At 42.4% G+C, this 26,134-nt stretch overlaps 1 protein-coding gene across 6 annotated transcripts in view; it reads right to left on the reverse strand.

The window, feature by feature from the left end:
- HGSNAT (heparan-alpha-glucosaminide N-acetyltransferase) overlaps positions 1 to 26,134 on the reverse strand; it is an 84,422-nt gene that overhangs the window by 18,285 nt on the left and 40,003 nt on the right. For 5 of the 6 annotated variants that reach the window (XM_034647799.1, XM_034647795.1, XM_034647793.1 and 2 more), the window contains exons 1-5: positions 26,118 to 26,128; positions 10,915 to 11,030; positions 4,043 to 4,179; positions 3,699 to 3,820; positions 906 to 975 (exon numbers count right to left, since the gene is read on the reverse strand). In XM_034647799.1, coding sequence (XP_034503690.1) covers positions 906 to 975; positions 3,699 to 3,820; positions 4,043 to 4,179; positions 10,915 to 10,998 — 413 coding nt within the window. In that variant the 5' untranslated portion in view covers positions 10,999 to 11,030; positions 26,118 to 26,128. Of the gene's footprint in view, positions 1 to 905; positions 976 to 3,698; positions 3,821 to 4,042; positions 4,180 to 10,914; positions 11,031 to 26,117; positions 26,129 to 26,134 lie in introns of those variants that run through there. The other variant, XM_034647794.1, reaches the window with a different exon arrangement.

Genomic DNA, 26,134 nt, shown 5'->3' on the forward strand with positions numbered 1-26,134 from the left:
AGTTGGGTTAAAAATCTGCTTCTGAGCAAGCAGTTCTTTTACCCTTACAGATCATTGTATTTCTAGGATGCACAAAGGAGAGAGTCAGAGCGCATGAAGTCCCCAAAGCTGCTAGGTTTCCTCGAGGCAGCAGACTTAGAAGACTAGTTTTTCTCCCTTCCAGTTTGAATACAGCTCACCCATAAAATCTTGTGATCCTTCCAGACCCTAATAGGCTGAGCATGTGAAAATTCCATCAATCTTACTCCTTTAAAAACATGAGAGAGCTTTCCTTTGAAAGGTGATCTGCCAGGCCTGGATCTATGTGACTTTTTCTTTTCAGGTCTATTCATTCACTCTCACCAGACTTGCTGTTAACCAGGCAGAGAGGGGAGAAGGAATCCCCTCGCCAAGCTGCCAGTCCCAACCAGGGAAAAGCGAATCCACAACGAGGTCTGGAGGTCCAGTGCCCAACCTCCATCTCTGCCACTGGACACCCAGCTGGCAGGAGCTAGGAAGCTGGACCAGAGGGGTGGCCTCAGGGCCGGACAGGAGGGAGAACAGTACAGTGCAGCAGCTGCCTCGTGAGATAGCCCAGGCCATCCCCACTCACTACAAAGGCAGGCTGTGAGATCCCTCTGGAAATAATGACTTCTCAAGCATTTTCTTCTCTGTTTTCAGCCATTGGGGAGGATTGAAGGCAAAGATCCATTCGAACTAGGTTATCATTTTCCTGAAGTCAGGGACCATCTCTTATTCTTCATCAATCCCTAGTACCCTGGGCTGAACCGGGCATGGTGGACACAGTTAAGTATTCACTTAATCAAAGAATAACGGTCACTGAAAGGATCAAACTAGCCTTCCTGAATATATTTTTTTCTATATTCTACTTCCCCCAATTGTGTCCTCCCCTAACAACTGCTTACCTCAACAAGAACCTCAGAAAGAATACTGCAATGATGAGCGCCACACCAACGAGGAACGCAATACACACAGCTATAAAAATCAAATAAAACACTGTATCACCAAAATGTCATCATAAGCATCGAAGCTGTTATATCACTATAATTAATCTGTAAATTTAAAAATGCAAACAAAACAAGTGAAGGAAAAGCCTATATTCTTCTGCTAACTTTCCTATAAACACTTGAGAACACCCATCATTAGAGGAGTCCTCATTTTCATTATGAAAAATATCAAACATACTCAAAAGAACGGAGATTTGCATAATACGCTCACATATACCCATTACCCAGACTCTAGAATTATCAAGATACTGTCACTCTTGCTTCATCTGTTGCTACTCTGCCTCCATTTTTTTGCCTCAAGTATTTTTAAGCAAATCCCAGACATCACGTCATTTCCCCGTCCATCTTCAGTACGCATCTCTAAAGCACAGGCCTCACAAAAGACATGTTGACACTGTGAAACCCCTGATGTGGCCCACTGGGGAGGCTTCTGGAGTCATCTACCAAAAATGCGTGCCCTCTACCTAGCTGTGAGAAACAGCGAGCAAGTGCAAATAACAAAATAACTGGCCAGTCCTCTTCAAAAGTGTCAAGGTCACAAAAGACAAAGAAAGGCTGCAGAAACCTAATAACTAAATGGGCTGCGGGATCCTGGACTGCATCGCGGACCAAAGAACAGGCCTTGAAGGGACAAGAGAGAAGTCTGAAAAGCCTATGCATCAGTTAATAGCACTAAACTAATGATAACGTCCTGGTTTCAATCATTATATACAGGTAACTGTACTATGATTATATAGTTTAGGGGTTTAGGGAAAGCTGGGAGAAGATTATATGGGAATGCTTTTCTGTAGTGTTTCTTGTATGTCAAAAACTACTCCAAAATTAAAAGATTCTTAAAAATGGGCCTTTTGTTATACACATGTTTACAAACACCATATCATTAAAAACTCTCTGGCTAACAGAGTACATATTCTAATTTTTCTAGTTATTTCAAAAATGCTTTTTGTAGTTAGTGTGTTTAGGTCAGGATACAAACAAGGTTCACATTTTCTATTTGCTCGTTATGCCTCTTTAGTCACATTTAGACTTGTTTGAAACAAGTTGTCTATGAGGATGTCTCATATTCTAGATCTGTCGGTCTGTTCCTCTTGGTGTCACTGAGCTTGTTCTAGCCTCCAAATGTTCTGCAAATGGGCAATTAGCTGTAGAGGATTGACTAACAAAGTTCAACTTTTTTGGGCAAGAATGCTTCACAGATGGTGCGTGTCTTTCCTGCTCCCCACATCAGGTGCACCTGGGGTGGCTGACCATGTGCCTGATGCCCGTGTTCAGCTGGGGGAAGCCTGGCCCTCCAGTGCCAGTTCCTCTTTCATGCATTGGTTTCATCCACTCATGACTTTTGCCTACACCAATTCCTTCATTGAGGGTTATGAAATAGTCTGCCATTCTGCCACATGTATTAGTTGGAATAATTCCTTAAAGAATTTACCCTCATCATCTCAGACTACTTAGTTATCCTAAAGTACAATTAAAACAGGAAAGGCAGGATAAATAGTTAGATCCTTCCTTTCAATTAACAATTTTAAGTCACTCCAGTTATCAGGTGTCCTTGCTACCTCCGGAGGCAACCAAAGTATTCTCTCTGCTTAGGGAAGGGGCTCTGTTCTTCTTCTTTTTTTTTTTGAAGATTTTATTTATTCATTTGACAGAGAGACAGACAGCCAGCGAGAGAGGGAACACAAGCAGGGGGAGTGGGAGAGGAAGAAGCAGGCTCCCAGCTGAGCAGGGAGGTCAATGCAGGGCTCGATCCCAGAACCCTGGGATCACGCCCTGAGCCGAAGGCAGATGCTTAATGACTGAGCCACCCAGGTGCCCCCATTCTTTTAAGTTTCATAAGGGACTCATTGTTTTTGTAGATTCAATGGGTTTCCATCAATTACATTCATTATTCTATTTTTAATGCTTAGCCTGGTCCATGTTGGCCCTTTCCTATTGGCTCTTCCATTCTTTTGACATGACCCTATGGTTTTCAAAAGATGCACTGTGAACAGTACTTATTAATGCCACAGGGATTTATTATCTTATCTAATGGGTGGCTCAGACTGACAGATTTTTTTTTCTTTTTTAAGATTTTATTTATTTGAAAGCAAGAGAGAACATGAGCAGGGGGGAGGGGGTAGAGGGAAAGGGAGAAGCAGACTCCCCACTGATGAGGGAACCTGATGCGGGGCTCGATCCCAGGACCCTGGCATCATGACCTGAGCCAAATGCAGACGCTTAACTGACTGGGCCACCCAGGCGCCCGTCAGACTGATAGATTTTCTTCAGTGGAGTTATTAGAGAATGAACAGTCCCTCCTTAATCTAAGGGACTTCTGGACTGTCCCTGTAAGACTCATACAGGAAATACTGTGCCCTCTATCCTAAAACAAGGAAAGATACTTGACAGTCATTTGCCCCATTTCTAGTTTCTTTCTATTGCATTAACTTTTTTTGGCTTATTTATGCTTCATAATTAAACTAAATAACATCTATGAGAATATGTTGATCATATAATTTTCTTATATATCACATCATTTTCTTGGTATACACCAATGACACAATCAATACATTATAAATATACCATAACTAAATAAGATAGATAACCTATAATCCAGATTTTAAAGTATACAGTGCTGCAAACAGTACTCAAAAACTAAAACCTTTAAAACACAAATTTAAAACAAAAATTCAACAAAGAGCATATACATACGAAGGTTACTGTCAATGGGATTCTTGTTGACAACTATGTCACAAGCAGTTTCATTGTCTCCATTATGTGCCTGCTTTACCAAGAGTGAATAGTTTCCAAATTCTCCAAATTTGTATTCCAGCCTACAAAGATAGGGCAAAATAAGGAAAAATGGTTAGATTAGGACATAAGGAGTTGGGTTATGGTAATGTCATCAAGGCAGAGTGACAGGCATTCCTGAGGGCTGACTGGGAAAGATATAAAAAGAATACTCTGAAGGAAGGAAACGCTAAAAACCGAATAGGGAACAAAAACTAGACAGAAACCACAGGTGTCAATAGGGTCACATCAAAGCAGGTACAAACCTACAAACTTCTTTCTCTTCCAAGGTGTCATTAAGCTGCAGGAGAGATCCATGCTGGGTGCTCACCGCCACTGCGGCAATGCTAGGCTTCCCAGGTTTCCCACTCCAGGAAACATTCACCAGAACCTGAAACAAGCACTGTACAACAGAAACACAAGCACCTGTTAGCTCTGAGTCTGACAGGCTGCTGACTGTCGGCGCATATGAATATCCATCTAACTCCTGAGACGACCTTTCCTTCATCCTTATAACAAACACTTAAATTCCAATAACTGAGATAAAATTTGCCTATATCACTATGTGTAAATTTTTCACCTAAGTAATAAATACAGCATATACTGTCTTGCATTCCATTGTTTTACATATTACATACAAGTAAATCTCCAGGATTCCACCTAATTTGCATATTTAAAATTTTTAATGGTTGCATTATAGTCCATTAAATACTAAAATTGTGAGTATTCTGGCTGCTTTCCAAGCTTTTTTGTTTTATCTCTTTGTGTATCATTTATATAAATTATGTTTTTAAAGACACAGTATAATTATATTTATAATTTATATTATATATAATTTATATAAATTATCTTGTTTTCAAAGGTCTACACATGATGTTCTTATTCCTTTAAATTCTTTCCCTAAAATACATTTCCAAAAATAAGGTTACTGGATAAAAAAAATAATCATTTTATTAGGGGCACCTGGGTGGTGCAGTCTGTTAAGCATCCAATCCTTGGTTTTGGCTCAGGTCGTGATCTCAGGGTCACGGGATCGAGCCCCCATGTTAGGCTCTGCACTCAGTGCAGAGTCGGCCTGGGTTTCTCTCTCCCTCTCCCTCTGCACTCCCCCTCAAATAAATAAATCAATCTTTTTAAAAAAATAATTTTAATGGTTCTTGTTATATGTGGCCAAACAGTACTCAATAAGAAAAATTACAGTACATTTGTTTCTCATTAGCCTTACCAGGATTTAAAAATCATTCCTCTTTTTGTTCATATACTAAATATTTATGATATCACAGCATTAAGATTATATTTTAAATTATCAGTAGATTAAATAATCCAATATTCTTTTGTTATTTTATATGTCTTATGGTGAGAACCATCTGTTAGACACAAAATCCCCTTGAACATAATCTTAGAAATCTGTCCTCACATACTGCAATATTAAACTTTTAACTATCTCAAATATTTCCCCATTCTAGTGCTTTCCTTTTCATCTTGTTATATTCTCGTATTTTTAATTACAAGTTTTTAATGTCTTATACAGTATACATACTAATCTGGCCTGCTATTTCTTCTATTCATTAGTTTAAAAATGTATTTTTTTTATATTTTTTATGTTTGTGGAGGTTCTTTTAACTTGAATCCACCTAGTAGTTGGCAAATGGTATATATTAATTCTAAATACTTTCCCCATGGTTTCAGTTGTAACATGTTAGGTTAAATTCTCATGTAAATTAGATTCTACTTCTTGTATTTACTTTGGCCCACTGGTCTTCCTTTCTCTTTTTCAGCTACACACGTGGTTGCGACTTGGTAATGCATCTTATTTGGTACAGCAAGCCTCCATACTGCCTGTTCTTTCAGGCCAGCCGTCGATCTTCTTGCCCATTTACTTTTTCCTATCAGTGTGGGAATGATTTACGTAGATTCTATAAAGTAGCCATTGCTACATTAACAGCAACTGTGTTAAAGGTATGAATTAATTTGAGAAATACCACCATTTTTTCTATGTTTAGTCTTCGTATCAGAGTATATTGGCTATCTCTCCATTTAACCTGTATTTTCACCCTAAAATTTCCTTATTGCCTTTATGTATGAACTCTATTCATGAACTTTATCCTCAGGGATAAAAATGTAAGTCATCATATATAAATCTTTCAATATGTTAACTTATTCTACTTGATAGAATTTTATTTAAGAGTGTTGCACCAACATTGATTAAAAAGTATGACCTGCATGTCTTTTCCTGTCTTGGCCAGATTTTAAGATTAACACCCTATCTATACAGCAGAATAAATCAGATATTGAGCCATCATTTTCAGGGGGGAGGGAGCTTATATTTAGGTTAGTTTGTAAAAACTGGTAATTCTTTATTATTTGAAAATGTAGAAAAAATTATATATTTCTAGATGGAGAAATTCATTATAACTTTCCAGATTTCTTAATCAGTGGCTGATCTATTTATGTTCTTAATTTCTTGAATCAATCTTCATATCATATTTTTTGAAGTAAATCATTCTGAGTTTTGAATTTATCAGCTTATAAACTGTTCATTTGACCATAATTATTTTAATTACAGTGGTTATACATATCCTAATTTCTAATTTTATTAATTTCTATTTATCAAGAATTTATCAATTGTGTAACTTTTATTTTTAAAAAATCATCTCTTGGGGCGCCTGAGTGGCTCAGTCGGTTAAGCTTCCAACTTGATTTGGGCTCAGGTCATGATCTCAGGATTGTAAGATTGAGCCCCCACATTGGGCTCTGTGTTGGGCGTGAAGCCTGCTTAAGATTCTCTCTCTCCCTCTGTTCCTCTTCCCCCTACTCCACCCGCACGCTCTCCCTCTCTTAAAAAAAAAGGTGGGGCGGGGACTCCTAGGTGGCTCAGTTGGTTAAGTGTCTGCGTCTGGCTCGGGTCATGATCCCAGGGTCCTGGGATTGAGCCCTGCATCAGGCTCCCTGCTCTCTTGGGGCATCTGGCTGGCTCAGCTGGTTAAGTATCTGACTCTTAATCTCAGCTCAGGTCTTGATCTCAGGGTTGTGAGTTCAAGCCCCGCACTGGGCTCCACACTGGGCGTGGAACCTACTTAAAAAAGCAAAAGCAAAACAAAACAAAATCATCTCTTGACTCATTTTAATTTTTCTCTCATCTTCACAGGCAGGGAGTGACAGAGGCAGGATTCAGACCAGGTACCCTGGCTGCAGAATCCATGCTCTTAACCACTCCACTCTACCACTTTCTGGTCTGGTTCAGTTCACCCATTCAATCCTAAACCCTAATGAGTCTGATAACAGTGAATGCTTATTTCTCACCACAGTTTTGTCCTGTAGTTTCTACCACCACTCTTTTTTTTTTTTAAGATTTATTTATTGTAAAGGTTTATTTATTTATGTATTTTTAGAGACAGAGCGAGCACAGGGAGGGACACAGGTAGAGGAGTGAGAGAATCCACAAGCAGACTCCCCAGCTCAGCAGGGAGTCGATGTGGGGCTCCATCCCAGGACCCTGAGATCACGACCTGAGCCAAAATCAAAAGAGTCAGCCACTTAACCAACTGAGCCACCCAGGCACACTTCATTTATTTGTTTGAGAGAGAGAGAGAAAGAGAGAGAGCATGAGCAGGAAGGGCAGAGGAAGAAGGAGAGAGAATCTCAAGCAGACTACAGGCTGAGTGCAGAGCCCGATGCGGGGCTCGATCTCACCACCCTGAGATCGTGATCTGAAGAGTCAGATGCTTAACCAACTGAGCCACCCCAGCGCCCCCTACCATTACTTTCTATGTGTTGTAGGGGCCCATCTCAATCCCAAGCCTTTTTATTGGTGTGCGTCTATTTTAGTATTAACATTTCATTTATCATTTATGCAAATGCTAAAGCCTGACTGGCCCCCTCTATTCCCAGGTCTACCTCATGAAAGTAACAGTGCATATGTCTTTTTCTTTTTGATGTATTCTTTTAAAGTACAATAGTCGCAGATTTTAGTCTTCAATATGTTATTAGTCAATGTATTTATGTATAACTTTCCTTTTTCCAAAAGGAATTTGAAATTATTCACAATATTTTAATACAAATGAGTTTTATTTTTATTCAAGTTAATCCGTTTGTATTTGTTGCAATTAGTCTAGACTTGCTCACCCTGAATTCCTTCCTCTACTTTTATTGTCTTTTGTCATTTATATATTTTCCATATTGTATATTTTTTAATAATATTTTAAAGATACGGTAATATTAACTATTTTTTTATTTTTAGAACATGTCTAGTTAAAAAAAATGAAATGGCCTTGCTTATTCTAATTTATGTCTGAAAATAATTAACAGTCAAAAGTAACAGATCACCTTCACTGCAATGAAAGCCCAGATTTCTGTCTCCCACTCGCTGCTTTTCCCTTCCTGCCTCCTCCAGATCCCCTGAGGAATACTGTTTAGGATGCTAAAAAGCAATTTTCTTTTTCTTTTCTTTTTTTCTCATTTACATCTTATTTTTATGTAGTCAGTTATAATGATTACTCATAGTTAGCATTACAATACTAACCTTCCTCCAATTTTGGTTCTCTTTTCAAAAGCACTTGCTGACACACAGGTATCTTTAGCTGTCTCGAAGCTATGAATCTACACATTCTTTCAATGTTTATGTGTTTTTCAACGTGTATGGATCTTAAGTGTTTCTACTTTAAGGGAAGAGAGATAAAGAGGAAAGGAAATTCTCTAACCAGATAACTGATATCCTTCACCTATAAGTCTACCATTCCCAGATATTTATTATCTGGTTTACAAAATACAGATTATTATAATTTGCTTTCCTTTGAATGTCTGCCTCTATATTTGCTTAAAGATTTTTAAATGATCATTAATGTTCAGAATTTTCAAAAGGTTATGTCTCAATAGCATTTTCTGGTTATCTAACATTACAGGCTCATAAGTGTCTTTCCAATTTCCAGGCTAAGGTTTTTTCTGCAATTATGGGACATTTTTTACAATTATGTTTAAGTGCAAACTCTACCACTCCTTTACTCATTTTCCTAAAACATAATTATCTCCATGCTGTTTTGTTTTTTTTTTTGTAAAGATTTATTTGAGAGAGTGAGACAGAGAGAGAACATGCATGCAGGGGGAGGGGCCGCGGGAAAGAATCTCAAGCAGACTCCCCGCTGAGTGTGAAACCCTACGTGGGCTGATCTCAGGACCCTGAGATCATGACCTGAGCCAAAATCAAGAGTCTGACGCTTAACCGACTAAGCCACTCAGGCACCCTCATGCTCTTTTAACAATACTTTTCCTGAACTAGTCACATGGAGCTAATTCTTCTGTTTGCTGATTCTCTGATGTGTCACCAGCATCACTGTTTTATATCACTGATTCTACTTTTTGTTTCTATTCTGAGGATGCTTTACTTGCCCTACGGTTAATACCCTGAAATGTGCTTTTTTCTTCCCCTGAACTTGTTTTCCCATAAATTCTAGGCCATTATTGTCTTTTTAGAAGACATTTTGCTCATTCTCTGAATTATTTGTGGCTTTGAAATTCACCTATTGTTGATTTTTTTTTCAGGTTTCTTTTTAGGTCCTTCTCATAGGCTGGTGTATCTTTCCTTTGTCGTTGCTATTTTTTTTAACATTCTGGATTTTCTTTGCTTCACCTTCCTTTATGGAGCTCTGGATGGCCTTAATCAAAACAAGGAGGGATCACGTAGGGCTTCATCCCCACTTTAGTTGGTGCCCATACTGGGGGTTCTTTTGTTTGCTTTTTAAAGCTATTTACAGTAAACAAGTCCCTATGGTTTTGCAACTTTATGACCTTACGAAAGTGATATGCATTCAGTAGAAATGTACTTGGAATTTTGAATTTTCACCTTCTCTTGGGCTAGATAGATGCCGAAGGACCCTCTTTCATGATGGTGGACAGCAGCAGCAAGCCAAAGTGCCCAGTCAGCCATGCAATCATGAGGGTTAACAAATGATACACCGTTGGATAGTGTAAGTATTCTGAGTGCATTTAAGGTTGGCTAGACTAAGCTATGATGTCCAGTAGGTTAGGTGTTTTAAATGCATTTTCATCTCACAGTATTTTCAACTTACAGTGGGTTGCAACCCATTGGAGGAAAATCTGTACATTAAAATTCCTCCTCTGGGGAAGCCTGGGTGGCTCAGCTGGTTGGGCATCTGACTCTTGATTTTGGCTCAGGTCATGATCTCAGGGTTGTGAGATCAAGCCCCACCTCTGGCTCCATGCTGGGCGTGGAGCCCACTTAAGATTCTCTCTCTGCCCCTCTGCCCCCCACTAAGAAAAATTACATAAATAAAAATTTAAAAATAAATAAAATAAAAATTCCTCCTCTGAAAGCAGTACATTCAAATGCTCAATTTGGAAATAGAGAATATTTTATTTTACATAGAAGAGTAGCCTTGTATTTAAAAAGCAACAAGGTCTAGGAGCTGTACCTTCAGATAAAATAAATCCTTTATCAACAAGCAAGCAAAGAAAAAAAAAGAAGAGAGAGGCAAAAACCAGGAAACAGACTCTTAACTATAGAGAACAAACTGATGGTTACCAGAGGGCAGATGAGTGGGGGGAGGGGGAAATAGGTGATGGGGATTAAGAGTCCACTTCCTGAGCACTGAGTAATGTACAGAGTTGTTGAATCACCGCATTGTACACCTGAAACTAATCTCAACACTGTATGTTAACTGTACTGGAATTAAAATTAAAAACTTAATAAAAATAAATAAATCCTTTATCATCAGGAGGACAGATCCCTGGAATAAGTGCCACACCTCAACCTGAGCCTCCCGGTTGTCCTCACTACTTTGCCCTTGGAGAATACCCGGGTGTCTCACTCCTTCCTTCACTGGTCCAGCAATGGGGTTATGCATCAGGCAGAGGACTAAAATCAAACATGGTCTATCACTTTCACTCCTCACCAAGAACTGAGTTTTTAAAAGGTGGGGAGGGGAAAAGAGAAGAGACTGATGTTGCTCACTGCCAGGCATTCTCCCTGATTATATGTCTTCTGATTCTTTCTACAGCCTATTTGTTACCTTACCTAGAAAACTGAAGTGAACATATAAAGGGCTTCAGGTATGAGAGCATTAAGGCTCATTCCCAAGAGACCCAGAGCAAACAAAATTGTGAGCGTGAACATGATACCTACGTGATAACAGCGTTCGGAATTCCAGAAGACAGTCAGGTTTGTTCCGCGTAGTTCATTATGGATAAGCAGCAAGGCCTGGTCCATCTTCAGGTCTACATGCTTTTTTTTATCTAAGTCTGGTAAGAATTAGGAAAAAAAAAAGTTTTAAAAAAAGCAGAAAAAGCACCTGAAAGACACGTTAGAGACAAAGTGCGCCTGTGCGAACAGTGGCTTCACAGGCGTGCTTCTCAAATGCCTGTACTCGGAGGCTCTGGGGTCTCTCGTCCCTTACTTTGTGAACACACAACTGAACAACTACGCACACGTGGGCGCGTGCGCACACACACACACACACACACACAGGTGCCCTTTTGCACACATGCCTCTACTACAGACGAGGATTCAGTTAACACCATCCACATCCCGTGTGTAAATGGACCATGTTCATCACGTGCTAAAGTATGAGGGGCACCGACTTTACTAGTTTCACATCTCTTCCATTTGACAATATGCCAATCTCATGAGCTGGTATTTTCTCCATTTTGTAGATGAAGAAATTAAGGTTCGCATGGATTTGATCACTGTGCACGGCCAGAGTTCTGCTAAATCACTGTGTAAACCCAGTTTGTGTGGTTCCAAAGCCCGACCTTTCCTGGACTATGTTACTCCACTCCGAGTGCAGCTCGGGAGATGACAGGATGCCCGGTCAGCAGGGCTCTGCAGTGATTTGCCCACCCTTTAAAGTTGAGAAGCTCTGCCTTATATCACTTGGCTTTGACTTCGGCTTCTCCTTCTGGTTTCTACAGCAGATGTGAAGTAAGAAGAGAGGATGAGCTTCAGTCTGAAGGGAGAAAGACCCACTGCTCTGTATTCCCAAGGTTTAGAGCTCACCACTTTACTAGATACTCTTAGGATGACCTAAAGGCCACGACCATGAACATTCTAAATCTCACCTGCCAACTTGGTAGGCAAAGAGAACTACTATTAGCTAAAGTGAAAGCAAAATGTTTCATTTAAACCAACCTCCACATTTATACTATTATATGAAAGAGAAATTAATATGCCCTCTAGCTTCTAGGTCGAGAGAGAGAGAGAGAGAAACTATTTAATAACACAATGAGAAAGGTAATAATCTAGCCTCTTTTTTTTTTTTTAAGAGGGAGAAGCAGATTTCCCACTGAGCAGAGAGCCTGACAGAGGGCTGGATCCCAGGACCCTGGGATCATGACCTGAGCCGAAAGCAGACACTTAATCAACTGAGCCACCCAGGCGCCCCAATAATATATAACTCTTAATAATCTACTGCAAATCTTTTCCCCCTCTAGACTAAATAAAGTTACACCCATCACTTTTTCTGTTCTTTGTCATCCTTCTGAAGAGCTTCTTCTAGCAGAAGCAGTGTTTGGGACCAGGGATAAAACATGGCGGGTTAAGTGTCGGGACTCCCAAGTTACACCAACGCGAATTTGAATCCCACCCTGTCTCAGTTTCCTCACCAATAAATTAAAAGTCCAGAGGTTCTGCGCTCAGTTTCTATTGTGGGGCGAAGGTTCCCACACAACCAAGCAATTCTGGGCATCCTACAATTCTACTCAATTCTGACACCCACTACCTGGAGACAGTGTCAGATCCCACAGACAGGGGCTCAGTCCCACAAGCCCGCCCCCCGCCTTCAGACGCCAGTCACCAGCGCAGGTTACACCCACACTTCTGCCCAACCAGTTAGAGACCGGAGGTTCCCACAACCCCCTCCTCAGTTTTGATTAATTTGCTAGAGCAGTTCACAGAACTCAGAGCAACATTTTACTAGTAGACTGCTGGTACATTATAAAGTGATACAACTCAGAAACAGCCAGATGGAAGAGACGCATAAGGCAAGAGAAGGGGAAAGGGCACAGAGCTGCCATGTCCCCTCCCAGGCCACCACTCTCCCCAAATCTCCAATTGCTCACCAACCCAGAAGCTCTCTGAACCCCATCCTGTGAGTTTTTATGGAGGCTTCATTACATAGGCAATTGATTAAATCATCGGTCATTAGCACCTGATTCAAGGCCTTCCAACCCTCCCCCCACCTCCCCAGAAGCTCCTTGTGGGGCTAAGAGCTCCAACCCTCCAATCACAGGCAACCAGCCCCATCCTCAGGAGCAGTGCAAAGGTCACCTCATTAACATAACAAAGACACCTTGGACCCCACAGAGGAAATTCCCAGAAGGAGAAGTCCTGTGCAGGAAGCGGGGCAGGGTGGGGGGGAGACCAAATAGAAATTTCTTCACAGAAATCCCCGTGTCACAAGTCATAGTAGTGTGCACTCCACAGGACCGCTGGGAAGGCTACGGTTGATAATACATGTAACATGGTTGGCGCAGAATCAGAAACGAAGTAAAAGTTGGACACATGAGACTTCTAACGTCAGGCCACATGCAGCTGACGCAGAGCTTCATCGGGTTGGGAACATGTGGTTAAATATGTTCCCCAGTTGTTTCTGCTTTTCTCATGTAACTTCATTTCCAATTTCTTCCCATTTCCTCTTTCTTCCTATTGTAAGAAATTATGCTATATACATCTGAAAATTAACATGTTGTCCTTTTGACATAGTTCCTTAACTTCCAGGAGTGAAATTTTATAGCTTTTTCAATAGCTTTGGCTATGCATTGCCAAATGCCTCTCCAGTTTAGCAGTGACTTATGGCGACAACTGCGGAGACTGTGCTCCCAGCTGACACAGATCATACACTTCAATGTGCACCAGGCCCCAAGAGACCTAGGAAATAGCTACTGAGGTCTCCACTTTCTGGACGAGGAATCTGAGGCCTGGAGAGGTGGAACAACTTGCCTCAAGTCACCAACCAGCCACCAGGACTTACACTGCAGCCAGTCTGACCAGCACCTGACCTCTGAGGCCAGTCTCCTGAAGGTAGACAGATCTGTTCCCTAGAAGCTGGGCCAGTGATTTTTAGTCTTTCAATTTTTTCCTCACTTTTGAGCCTGATGCATAGAAAATATAATTTCCTTATTGTTTTAGTTTTGAAATAATGATTGGCAAGTTTGAAAATGTTTTCCAAATGTTTACCATCAGTACTTTCCTTTCATGTGAATTGTTGGAATGTTCATTTATTTAACCACTCAACCCCCATTAAAAAGGAGACAGCAGGCCCAGAATGGAGTCACTTATGCTAAACCCCACCCAGACTTAATACCTACCCTAACTGCGGCTTCAGCTTCTTCCAGAAATGGGGCCTTCAACCAGGCAACCTGGAACTTTCTGGTCAGCATCAGGAGCTAATCTGATAGACCCTTTCTGCTTCCCCCTAGGAGGGTCACTTTGCTGAAAAAAGTGCAAATTTTTGTGAATAATTTCCTTTTTCCTCTCCCTCTCTGCCTTTAAAAACCTTTCCTTTTCTGCTGCTCAGTGAAGCTCCTCTCTACACTGTTTGCTAGATGGGACGCTGCCCAATTCATGAATTGTTGAATAAAGCCAATTTGATCTTTTAAATTTACACAGCTGTCTTTTTTTTTTTTTTAAGATTTTATTTATTTGACAGAGAGAAAGACAGCCAGTGAGAGAGGGAACACAAGCAGGGGGAGTGGGAGAGGAAGAAGCAGGCTCCCAGCGGAGGAGCCCAATGAAGGGCTCGATCCCAGGACTCTAGGACCACGCCCTGAGCTGAAGGCAGACGCCACTGGCCACCCAGGCGCTCCTACACAGCTGTCTTTTTGTTATTTAACAGATTTGGTGGCAGCAGTGGGACTGAAGGAGACTTCCAACGGCTTCGGGGAACATGAGAAACACAGGCATGGTATCCCACAAACACTCTGAGTTCACCGTCTTGCTCACCACGTCCAAGCGCTGAGGGTGAGTTCTCTCTTGGTTCTGTGCTCCACGTTCTGCATCAAGCCCTCAAACTAACTGGCTCTTCAGTCCACAATTCCAGGCTTTTTGAGTGGAAAACCCCAGTCCTCAATCCCGTCCCAAGATCCACGTGGGAACAGTTGGTAGCAGTGCACAGTTCCCCACCATGGGGAGCCCCCAGTCTGCAATCCCCATCTGTCGGGGTCTGCTGGTTCAGCCCTTTTCCCAGCCCAAGACTCCACGGGGACTGCAGGGGGTGCACACAGGGCCTTTTACTGGCCATTCCACAGAAACTTCCAAAGCCCAGCTTTCAGTTCTGTTCTCAGATTCCACACTGGAAAGTGCTGGCATTTTAGTCCGCTGCTCTCCTTCGGGAATCCTTCCCCAGAGTCCATGTCGGGAGCAGCTGCTGTTCCCATTTGTTTGGAATCAGTCTGCAGGCCCCATTCTTTGAGGTTTGCTGGTTCAACACTTTCCCCAGCCCCCAGTTCTTTGGTTACGGCTGATGTCTACAGTTTCAGTTCCTCAGATACTACTGCTGGTTTCTGCGAATACACACATGATGGAAAGGTTAACTGTTCACGGGAATCGGGGAGGCCAAAAAAGCCACAAAAATTGGTTAAGTACGAGTCAAGCGTTTAAGAGCTGTTGGAGTGCTCACCACTTAGCCCAAACACACCTGTGTTAGGACAAACGGGTCACAGAACCAGTAGGGTTGACACTAGGTCACCTGCGAACCTCAAGAAAAATTCTGTGCGTGTGCAATGACGTACACCGTGAAACAGCACACAACCCCAGCCCCACAGCACATCCCTCTTAGGTATTAACCTGCCTCTGAGACCCTCAAAGGCTAAGCTAAAAAATAAATAATAATAATAATAATAAAGATAAAGACAGGATCCTTAATTTCTAAAGAGTGAAGTGTGCTACCATCTGGCACGTTTATTTTATGTCTAAGAACTGTGGTCCCAAAAGCTATAAATATCTACAAAAATGGCAAAAGCTTACTAACGACAAGCTAGAATTACAGTGGCCATTTTGAGTAATGTTCCAATTAGATCAGCTCATTTAAGAAGTGCAGTTAAAAGTAAGGATTCCTAAATTAAACAGAATGTGATACATAATTTTAATTGGTATGCAGAAGCCTCCAAAGGTTTCAAAATAGCAAAATAGCCCCACTGAAATATTTATCGTAAAAGACTAATGAAAAATTAAAAACAGAAGAGGTACCTGCAACAAAAGGCTATAGAACTCACGCGATCCCTGTTGCTCCCCCACCCTCCTTCATTTGAGTTATCCTCTCTCTGCAGTAACTTCACGTGACCATGAACAAAGTCAACCAAGGCAATGATCTTACAGGCATCCCCATATCTACCTTCAAAGGAGGGACCCCCGTATGAGCTCCTCTCAGAGTTGACAAGACTCAGGGATTTTCTGAGAAACTGCTGCATTATTCCTTTAAAGAGCCAAGGGAAAACTAAAATTAAAACGCAAAACATGAGAGGCACCTGGGTGGCTCCGTTGAGCAGTACCTTCAGCTCCAGGGTCCCCAGGGTCCTGGGACTGGGCCCCGCGTCGGCTAGGAACCCGCTTCTCCGCTCCTTCTGCACCTCCCTCCCGCTCATGCTCTCTCTGCCTCTTGCTCTCTCTCTAAAAAATTTGTTTAAAAAACCTTTTGCACTTACTCCATCGGCCAGAAAAAGTGAGGATCCGACTGTTCTTTTGTAAACTAGTGAGTTCTGCATTATCATATCTGTCTTATGGTAAAAATTTTAAAATAATAACTACCAGGTTTCTGCTTATACATTAATGTCTGTCTGTCTGTCTGTCTATGTGTATGTGTAGATGGGTGGCATTCTCTACCTCTGGAAAATTGCTAAATTGCTAAAATTAATTTGTAAAGAGATCTATTTAATTGGCTTATAAATTAAGTATTTCTAAATCTCAGAAATATAATAGAAACTAATTCAAATGCTTTTTCAGGTTCATATGATCTGGGAAGACATTCGGTATTAAAGACTGTTTGTTGGTTTAATTAAAATAGGTATGTCTTTAGAGTTTTCAACATTAAATATGACACTTTTATCCTACCCAGGTTTACTCATCAAATATGTTCATATTATCTGTTACTAAATTTGTCAACAAGAGACAGTGGCTGTCTGTCATTTTTGAGTCATGATGTTTTATGGGTATTCTAACCATAATTGATAAGAACAAGTAAACTGAATAGATATAATGACGTAAAAAAATGTTTACGTGAACTATTTAAAATAGTTTCCCCAAATCTTTTTGGTAACCTTGAAACCTTAAAGTTTTGCTAAATTAAGTTGAATTCACTGAATATCCAGATCATTTCCAAATAAGAAAATGCTGGAACATTAACTACTGAATATAGGCTTGACCACTTTTGCTTCCTTTTACAGAACTGAAGATATTTGAGCCTGTTAGTAAACATGCTTCAGGCCACCCTGAGAAATTTTCTATGAAAAAAGTACATTTCTAGAAGTCATAACATTTGTAAGTCTGCCTGAAAGAGGACTTCACCTGCCTCCATTTTGACCTCAAACTTTCTGTTGGGTTCTTCTTTCCAGCTTGTCTCTTGGCTGGGCGAGGGGGGGGACCCTGAAGGCAAGGCATCCTCTGCAACATCCCCCTCAAACAATAAGGATGGCCCAGAGCCAGCAAGACACCACCCTTGATTGACTCTAAGGCAGTGGTCGACCAGACCCTCACTGCCCAGCTGTGTGCACACACCGACCTTTGCCCCATATTTTCCTTCTATACACCTGGAAGTTATTTTCGGCACTTTGGAGACAGTCTTTTTTTTTTTTTTTAAGATTTTATTTATTTATTTATTTATTTGAGAGAGAGAGCACACTCAGGCAGAGCTGCAGGCAGAGAGAGAGGGAGAAGCAGGCTCCCTGCTGAGCAAGGAGCCCAATGTGGGGCTTGATCCCCAGGTCCTGGGATCATGACCTGAGCCAAAGGCAGACTCCCAACCCACTGACCCACTCAGGCGCCCCAGGGAGACAGTCTTCGAGACACTAGCCTGCTATTGTCCCAGTGTTGGCCTCACTGAAATAAATCCCTTTCTTGTTTCAACACTACTCGTCTCTCTGCCTATAGACTCTGTCACTGGTGAGTGGCAGAACCTGGTCTGTTTGGGACCCCCAGAGCCGGTGCTCTTGTACCCCATGTCCCGGTTATATGACAACTTACAGAATGCTAATGTAAAAGATAGTTCACAATTACTTACTTCTTAAAGTTCCTAAAGAATCCTAATTAACATGCAGGATTAAAGCTACAGGAAATAATAAGGGAAATATTTCCATATGCAAGAAAAGTAGCATGTGTGCCTTCATGAAAAGGTATGAGGAATGGAAATGTATTTTTGTTGAGGGAAAAAAAAAAGGAAACCTGTCCTAAAATCAGGGTGGTTTTTCTTTAAAAAGAATACATAGGACATAGGGAATACACAGGGCAAAATCTGATGGTAAAAAAGAAAGTTGCAAAAGATTTGTGGAAAAGGAATCTTTGAAAAGGAATTTTAATGTGTAGTCAGGCTAAGATGAAAATGAATCTATCTAAAAATAAGGGGGTTTTAAGTTCAATTAGCCAACATATAGTACATCATTAGTTTTAGATGTAGTGAGGTTTTTGGTTTTTTTTAAGATTTTGTTTATTTGACAGAGATAGTGAGAGAGAGAGAGAGAGACGCGCGCACGAGCAGGGGGGATGGCAGGCAGAGGGAGAAGCAGACTCCCCGCTGAGCAAGGATCCCGATGCGGGGCTTGATCCCAGGACCCCAGGATCATGACCTGAGCTGAAGGCAGATGCCCAACTGAGCCACCAAGGCACCCCCCATTTTTTTAAAGTAATCTCTATGCCAATGTGGGACTCCAACTCATGATGCCAAAATCAAGAGTCACACGCTCTACTGACTAAGCCAGCCAGGAGCTCCTAAAAATGAGTTTAAATATCAAAAGTACACTGGTGCAAAATAAGAATTTGGTTTTTCTCTCCATTAAAAGGACAAAGTTCTTTTAGGTTATTGGTCTGCTCTTAATAAATTATAAACAAAGGGTTTTCTTCACCTTTAATATAATCTGCCTAGAAAACAAAAATTCTGTTTTGTGTTTATCAGGTCTTTAGTTAGAAAAAAAACCAAGTCTTTTCAGTATTAAAATAGCTACAGCTTTGTATAACTATTTGACTTTCTGTATTTGCCTATGAAGTCTGTTACTTGGTGAAATGGATAACTAAGTATTATTTCACAGTGACCTATGGTCCTATCTAATGAAGTATCCAAGCTTTTTGATACTTTTAACAAACTTCCCCAAAATCAAATTCTAAATGAAGTCTTTTTGACTTTGACCTTGAACTAGCTTTGGGTTTTCCAGAAGGTCCCTTGGAATATCTCAAACGATTTGTTCTCCTTATAAAAGGGAAGATGTTAAACTAAATAAGCTTACCTGGTATGTTAAATTACATGGGAAGCGTTGTCAAACAGGATGCTAAACCTTCTTAGATTATATTTGCATGGATATATGTTATTAATATAAGTGTTCCAGAAACTGTATGAAATTCCTGAAGATCGAATAGGTATTGATATAATGTTAACACTTGTAATTCTAGCTATTATCTGAATATGTATTCACAAAAATAACCAAATTTCTTTGTCAATTCCACTGTAATGAACTTTTATCAGATTTTTAACAAAAGGCATTTTTAAGTCTTCTGTCATTTACAGAGAGTTATTGTTTTACTCAGATGCTTTTACAAAAACTTCTTGCAAATGTATTTCATATTCAGAGAAATTCACGGAAAAGAATCTGACAAGTACTCTAGAATAGAGGTTTCTGATAACTTTCAGATCATGCAACTGAACTGGGTAAAAATTTCCAGAACTATTGGGCGCCTGGGTGGCTCATTTAAGCATCAGACTCTTGGTTTCAGCTCACTTCAGGTCATGACCTCATTGGTCATGGGACTGAGCCCCTCATTGGGCTCCGCTCTCAGGCTGAGTCGGCTTGAGAATCCCTCCCTTTGACCCTCCCGCAACTCACGCACACATGCGTGCACTCTTTCTCTCTCTCTAAAATAAATCTTTTAAACAAAAGTGCGGGGGGGGGGACTGGGTGTTTATTCAGTTGAGCATCCGACTCCTGGTTTCAGCTCAAGTCATGATCTCAGGGTCATGAGATTGAGCCCCACGTCAGGCTCCATGCTCACTGGGGAGTCTGCTTGGAATTCTCTCTCTCTCCCTCTGCCCCTCCCCCTACTCACACACAATCTCTCTCTCTCTAAAATAAATAAATAAATAAATCCTTTTTAAAAAAAGAAAGAAAGAAAAGAATTTCCAGAACTAGTGGAAAAACAGTATTCAAGTAGGACAAGAATTCATAACATAGGACTGAATGGACTGAGGAGGGATGATTATTACTGTTTATGACTTCTTGTTTACAACTCTGCCAGTTCTCTAACATTTTGCTTTTCCAGATTTTAAGAGACCTTTTTCTCTCTTCTGTTAAGGTATCAACAAATTGACAAGATATACCTTTGCAAACAAAGATGAAACATTTACTTTTTCTCCCTACCTAATTCCTCCAGAATTGGAAAGCTCTTGGGTATTCTTTTCATGGCCATACAGTTATTTACAGAGATTCAATGAGTCTGATCCTTGTAAACAGACACCATTGAAACCTTGGCTATACTATTAAAGCTTTGACCAGCATGTCATATTTGAGAGAGATATGAATAGACTCAGGTATGACCAAACAGCTTTAAAGAACTAAGGTTGATGTGAAATGTTGGGATCCCAGAGCCAACAGCCAAGAAAGAATTCTTGAGTCATCTTCAGTGCAAAAACAGTGGTTTTATTAAAACATGGGGGGGGGGCGTACAGCTTACTTCGAAATAAATATTTTTTTAAAAAGAGAGAAAAAAAACTATAACCAACTTTTAAAAATAAAGAGCTTATATGGTCAATCACTATTCTTGCTGCACTTAAGAAAATAATCAGGCAGGGGTGCCTGGGTGGCACAGCGGTTAAGCGTCTGCCTTCAGCTCAGGGCGTGATCCCGGCGTTATGGGATCGAGCCACATCAGGCTCTTCTGCTATGAGCCTGCTTCTTCCTCTCCCACTCCCCCTGCTTGTGTTCCCTCTCTCGCTGGCTGTCTCTATCTCTGTCAAATAAATAAATAAAATCTTTAAAGAAAAAAAAAAAGAAAAGAATCAGGCAAAGTTTAATGCAAACAAATTAGTTTTACTATTAAAAATGAGGGTAATTGTAGAGAGAAGAAATGTTTACCCCTTTGTCTGTATTAGATTCTAATCCTGTTAACTGTCTTTGAGGTTCTGTTATAAATTGGACTGGATCCTGAATTATTCTAGTTTCCTCAAAAATTTGGCTCCGACTCTCCAAACTAATGTTTGCAATTTTCTCCCAGCCCTCTGATTGGAATCACCAAAAACAAAGACTGCCCTTGAATCTCATGGCAGGGACTCCACGTCCTCCTTACCACCCAGGCGGCAGCCAGACGTCAGGGACTTAAGCCCCAGAAATGCATCTCGCTGTGGGGAAGGCTCCACCGACATGTGGTCCTATACAAGCACTAGGGCCCTCCAAACTAAACTGAATAGGAAGAGAAGGAGCTGACATCAAAGTAGCATGCTTCCTCCCAAGATGCCCAATCGAGACTGCATACTTTAAACATGGAACTCTTTCTTCCTCCTTTTCTGTCCTTTACTCTGGCACTGGCCTGGGAAGATAATGCCATCATCTGTAAGTCACAGGCCACTGCTAAGGTGGGTAGCTTCTGGAACTTAGAACAACTTTTTATTTTAGGCTAAGAGGAAACCTAGCTGACCCTTTGGCTTGAACAGACAAATACAAATGATTCCTGCGAATGAATCCATTAACCACACCACCATAGCAGGAAGTGATTTGTGCCCCCGAAGAGTTTGTCTTTGTCGGTGGTGGTTATCACCATGAATGCCTCTTAGTCTAACTGTGGGGCTAAGAACTAAGGCCAGGGGAGCCTGGGTGGCTTGGTCGTTAAGCCTCCTCCTTTAGTTTAGGTCATGATCCCAGTGGGATCGGGCCCTACATTGGGCTCCTTGCTCAGCAGGGAGCCTGCTTCTCCCTCTGTCTTTCCCTCTCCCCACCCCCTGCTCATGCTCTCTCTTGCTATCTCTCTCTCTGTGTCAAATAAATAAATAAAATCTTGAAGAAAAAAAAAAAAAAGAACTAAGGCCAAATGAACTAAGACACCTCATTGGTCCACTCTCCAGGATTTACACTGTCCAGTCAGAGAGGAATTACCAGGAGGCATTCACAACTCTAACTCACTTCCGCTGGTAGGACCCTATTTCACTGGTTAGGAGTACATGTCAACGAGGATATGATCAGAAACCTCTCCGTAAGGCTTAAAGATATTGCAAAATCCAGTGCTAAGATAATAGCTGCCCAATGAAGATCCTTAGACTCTCCATCCAAAGTTGTTCTTAATAATAGGAGAGCCCTTGGTTATATTTTAGCCAAAAAAAGAGATATCTGAACTACGGCCAAAACCACCTGCTGCACCTGCATTAACACTTCTGGGGAAGCTGGAACTCAGACAGAAGATCACGGAGCAAGCCGCCTGGCTTCCAGAGGTGACTCCTTCAACAGGTCTTTTTTCGACTTAGTAGATTTTGGTATTTTTGATTGGTTTGGGTCTTGGGGACCCAAGTGGCTCTGAAATGCACTCCAGACATTGGGAATTATCCTGCTTGTAATAATTGTAGTAGTCTCCCTGGTGTGTTAGATTCTCTCAAAAGCTCTCAGTACATCTTTGCAGCCACTAACCACCATGCAAATGATCCCCTTATATAGGAACATCAGAAAGCAACAAAGAATGACCAACTGAAAGACAGTAAAGCTTGAAATTGTGGCCTATGAATCCCACAAAGATTAAAACAAAACAGGGGTGCCTGGGTGGCTCAGTCGGCTAAGGGGTTGCCTTTGGCTCGGGTCATGATCCCAAGGTCCTGGGGTTGAGCCCCGGCTCATCATCAGGGCTCCCTGATCAGCGGGGAGCCTGCTTCTCCCTCTCCCTTGCCACTCCCCCTGCTTGTGCTCTCAGAAAATAAATAAACAAATAATCTTTAAAACCCCCCAAAAAACAAATCAAAACAACATGACCTATGGATACCACACGAAGATCATCAAAATTTCATATAAAGCTCTGAGAACTACAGAGCTGAGAGCGGGGGTAGAGCCTTACACTTTGATCACACCTCTCAGTTAAGCTGAGTGTGATGAAAAGGTGGAAATTGTTAAAGAGGAGACAGCAGGCCCCAAATAAAGTCACTTATGCTACACCCCATCAAGACTTAATACCTAACCTAACTACACCTTCACCTCTCAGAAAAGAGACCTTTAACCAGGCGACCTGGAACTTGCCAGTCAGCACCAGAAGGTAATGTACTGATGGACCCCTTCCATTACCCCTAGGAAAGCATCCTGGCCTAAAATGCATTCTTTGCTAATAATTTCCTTTTTTCCTCTCCCTCTCTGCCTTTTAAAACCTTTCTCAGGGGCGCCTGGGTGGCTCAGTCGTTAAGCGTCTGCCTTCGGCTCAGGGCGTCATCCCAGCATTCTGGGATCGAGCCCCACATCAGGCTCCTCTGCTATGAGCCTGCTTCTTCCTCTCCCACTCCCCCTGCTTGTGTTCCCTCTCTCGCTGGCTGTCTCTCTCTGTTAAATAAATAAAATAGAATATTAAAAAGAATAAAAAAAATAAAACCTTTCTTTCTCTGCAGCTTGAGGGAGCTCCTTTCTATTCGCTAGATGGGATACTGGCCGATTCATGAATTACTGAATAAAGCCAATTTGATCTTTACATTTACCCAGGTGAGTTTTTGTTACTTAACACCCGTTCAGTCTTGAGGCTCTTTTAGGATTTGTATCATTTCTTTACATAGCACAGATGTTAAATCCTTTGTCATACCTGTCACAGATACGTGTCACGCCATGTTTTCAAATAGTTCTCTTTAGTTTCCCTTGTTCAGTTTTGATAGTTTTCATTTTCAAATTTATAGTCACTATCCATTGACCTTTTCCTCTGTAATTGTTTTACATATCATCATCCCTTCATAGCTGGAGTAACTAATGCTTTTATTCATATTCCTGAGTCTTCAGTAGTGGGTAGAGTAAGGTTCTTCAATTTCCAAACGAAATTCAGACTTTAACAGGTCTTAATAGTCACCACAAGGACTATTAATAGTCTAATAGTCACTCCCAGGCTATCCACTATGACATCTAAATTGAACTTGCTGCTCAGTTTCAAGAAAAAGCTGCCAACTTCTGATACTGATGACCTTAGAAATACCAGGGCCACACTCAAGGAGCATTACATCCGAAAAAAACAATTTTCTCAAATAAAGTCACCTTTCAATAGTGCCCAAGTAACTGTGCTGTTTGTATATCAGACTTTTGTTTCCAAATATTTAATTTCTGGGTCTAGCTCTCTGTTCATGAGTATCTTTGCGGGACAAATTTTTAAAGACATTGTCTATTTATTATTTTTTCTTTCTAAGTAAACTTGAGTCTTCATAGGAAGATGGAGTTCTTAGTAGGAAGTTGTCCAGCCCAAACCTGAACTCCAGGTGGCACTAAAAGCCTAGCTGTCCTCTCAACACAGCTCCCTTGAAGGTTCTGGAGTGGATCACTTAAGAATATTAATATGTTCTCCCTAACTCCACAGAATTACTACTTACAAATCACCTCTGTCCTAAAATAATTACCGCTATTAAATGGTGCTAAAGTACAAAGAAAAGGCATTGCACGAGATCTGTCCTTGACAACTTAAGATTGGCCTGATGACGTAACCTCTTCGGTCCGTTTCCTCCAATATAAAAGGGGAGTAGAGGGGCCAGAGTCAGGGGTGGGGGAGGCAGTGTACAAAATGTAATCCGCTAAGATGGTTTTTCAAAATTCATTTAGTCTTTGCCCTACAAGATTCTGGCCAGGGAGGAGGGGCAGTCTGAAGTACACGCACTGACGCCGAAACCCCCCTATTCTGATACAGAAAACGGGATGGGAAGAGGTGGGGAAGAGAGGCAGGGGACAAGCAGACCTTTCCCCAAACCCTGATCAAATAGGGTTTGCTGCAGTTGACTGACCCCATAATCCCTGAATAAAGCATCCTCTGGGGAGGAGCTGGGGACTATCATCTCCTGGGGCCGTGGGATTCCCGTTTCGGGGGCTCTAGGGGAGTATTTTTCACCATTTCCCCCGGGGAGTTGGGAGACCACGCAAATTAGGAAAACACTAGAGGAGCTGAGTGCCGACACCCCCACCCCCAGTCGACAGTAGAATCACCCCCAGCAAACATACTCCACGCTGCCCCTCCCAGGCCAAGAACCTTGTTTCGTGGCTTCCCAGCAAACCGCAGGGCGCCAGCAAACCCTGGCCTCAACTGTCCCTCGCATCACCTTAGCCGTAAAATGTGCCTAAGGGCGCTCGAGACGGGGCTTTCGACAACCAGCGCCTGCGATCAACACCGTCCCCGCGCCGCCGCTATCGGAGTTCTTATTCGAGGTCGGACGTTTACTCGGGAGTTGCAGGCCAGCGCGGCGGGAGGCTTTTCCCCGCCCAGCCGCGGCCCGGGGCTGCCGCGCTGCGAGCTCCGCAACCACGGCGGCCTGGCCGGGCAGCGGCCCGCGCTCCAGCTTCCTCCCCGCGCAGCCGGCCACGCGCCAAGTCGTCCGTCCTCTTCGCGGAGCGGACTTCGTTTGCGCAGAAGTCCCCGCAAACAGTAAGGTAGACGAGGACTGCACGTCGGATACGCCCCTTTCTCGGCCCGTCCGTCTCTTATTTAGCTTCGCATTTGGGGAGTAACAGGTCTCCCCCTCTAAGGCTTTCCGCTGTAAAACAAGAGTCGCCTGGAGACCCAGATGCCCGGCAGCCTCGGGGCGTGCGGACGGGAGGCGCGGGGCTGCCCCGCTCGGCGGCTCTCCCCGCGGCCCGCGGCCCTCCCGCGTGTTTCCCGTTCGAGTGGGTGCTTTTTGGACGAAGGGGTCGGGCCCCTCCACAGCACTAGCCCTCCGAGCCCGCGAGGCTAACCCGCGCCGTGTCTGCGACAGCGGGCATACGGGACGACACCGAGAGACTCCCGGCCCGGGGGCGCTCCCTGCAACGCAGAGGAAACAAAAACTAGTTCCGGAGACCCGCTTTTTTCCGAGCGCTCGCCCGCGACCGGGCCCCAGCCGGGAGAGGGCGGCGCGTCGCCCCGGGGGAGGAGACAGTCGCTCGGCCCCTCAGCTGGCCGCGCCCCCCAGCGGAACGGGCGGCGGGAAGGGGCCGCCGCGGCGCGGGGTCCGCACTCACCTCGCGGCGGGGCGGCC

This window comes from Ailuropoda melanoleuca, chromosome 18, assembly GCF_002007445.2.
Source record: "Ailuropoda melanoleuca isolate Jingjing chromosome 18, ASM200744v2, whole genome shotgun sequence".
Lineage (NCBI taxonomy): Eukaryota > Metazoa > Chordata > Mammalia > Carnivora > Ursidae > Ailuropoda > Ailuropoda melanoleuca.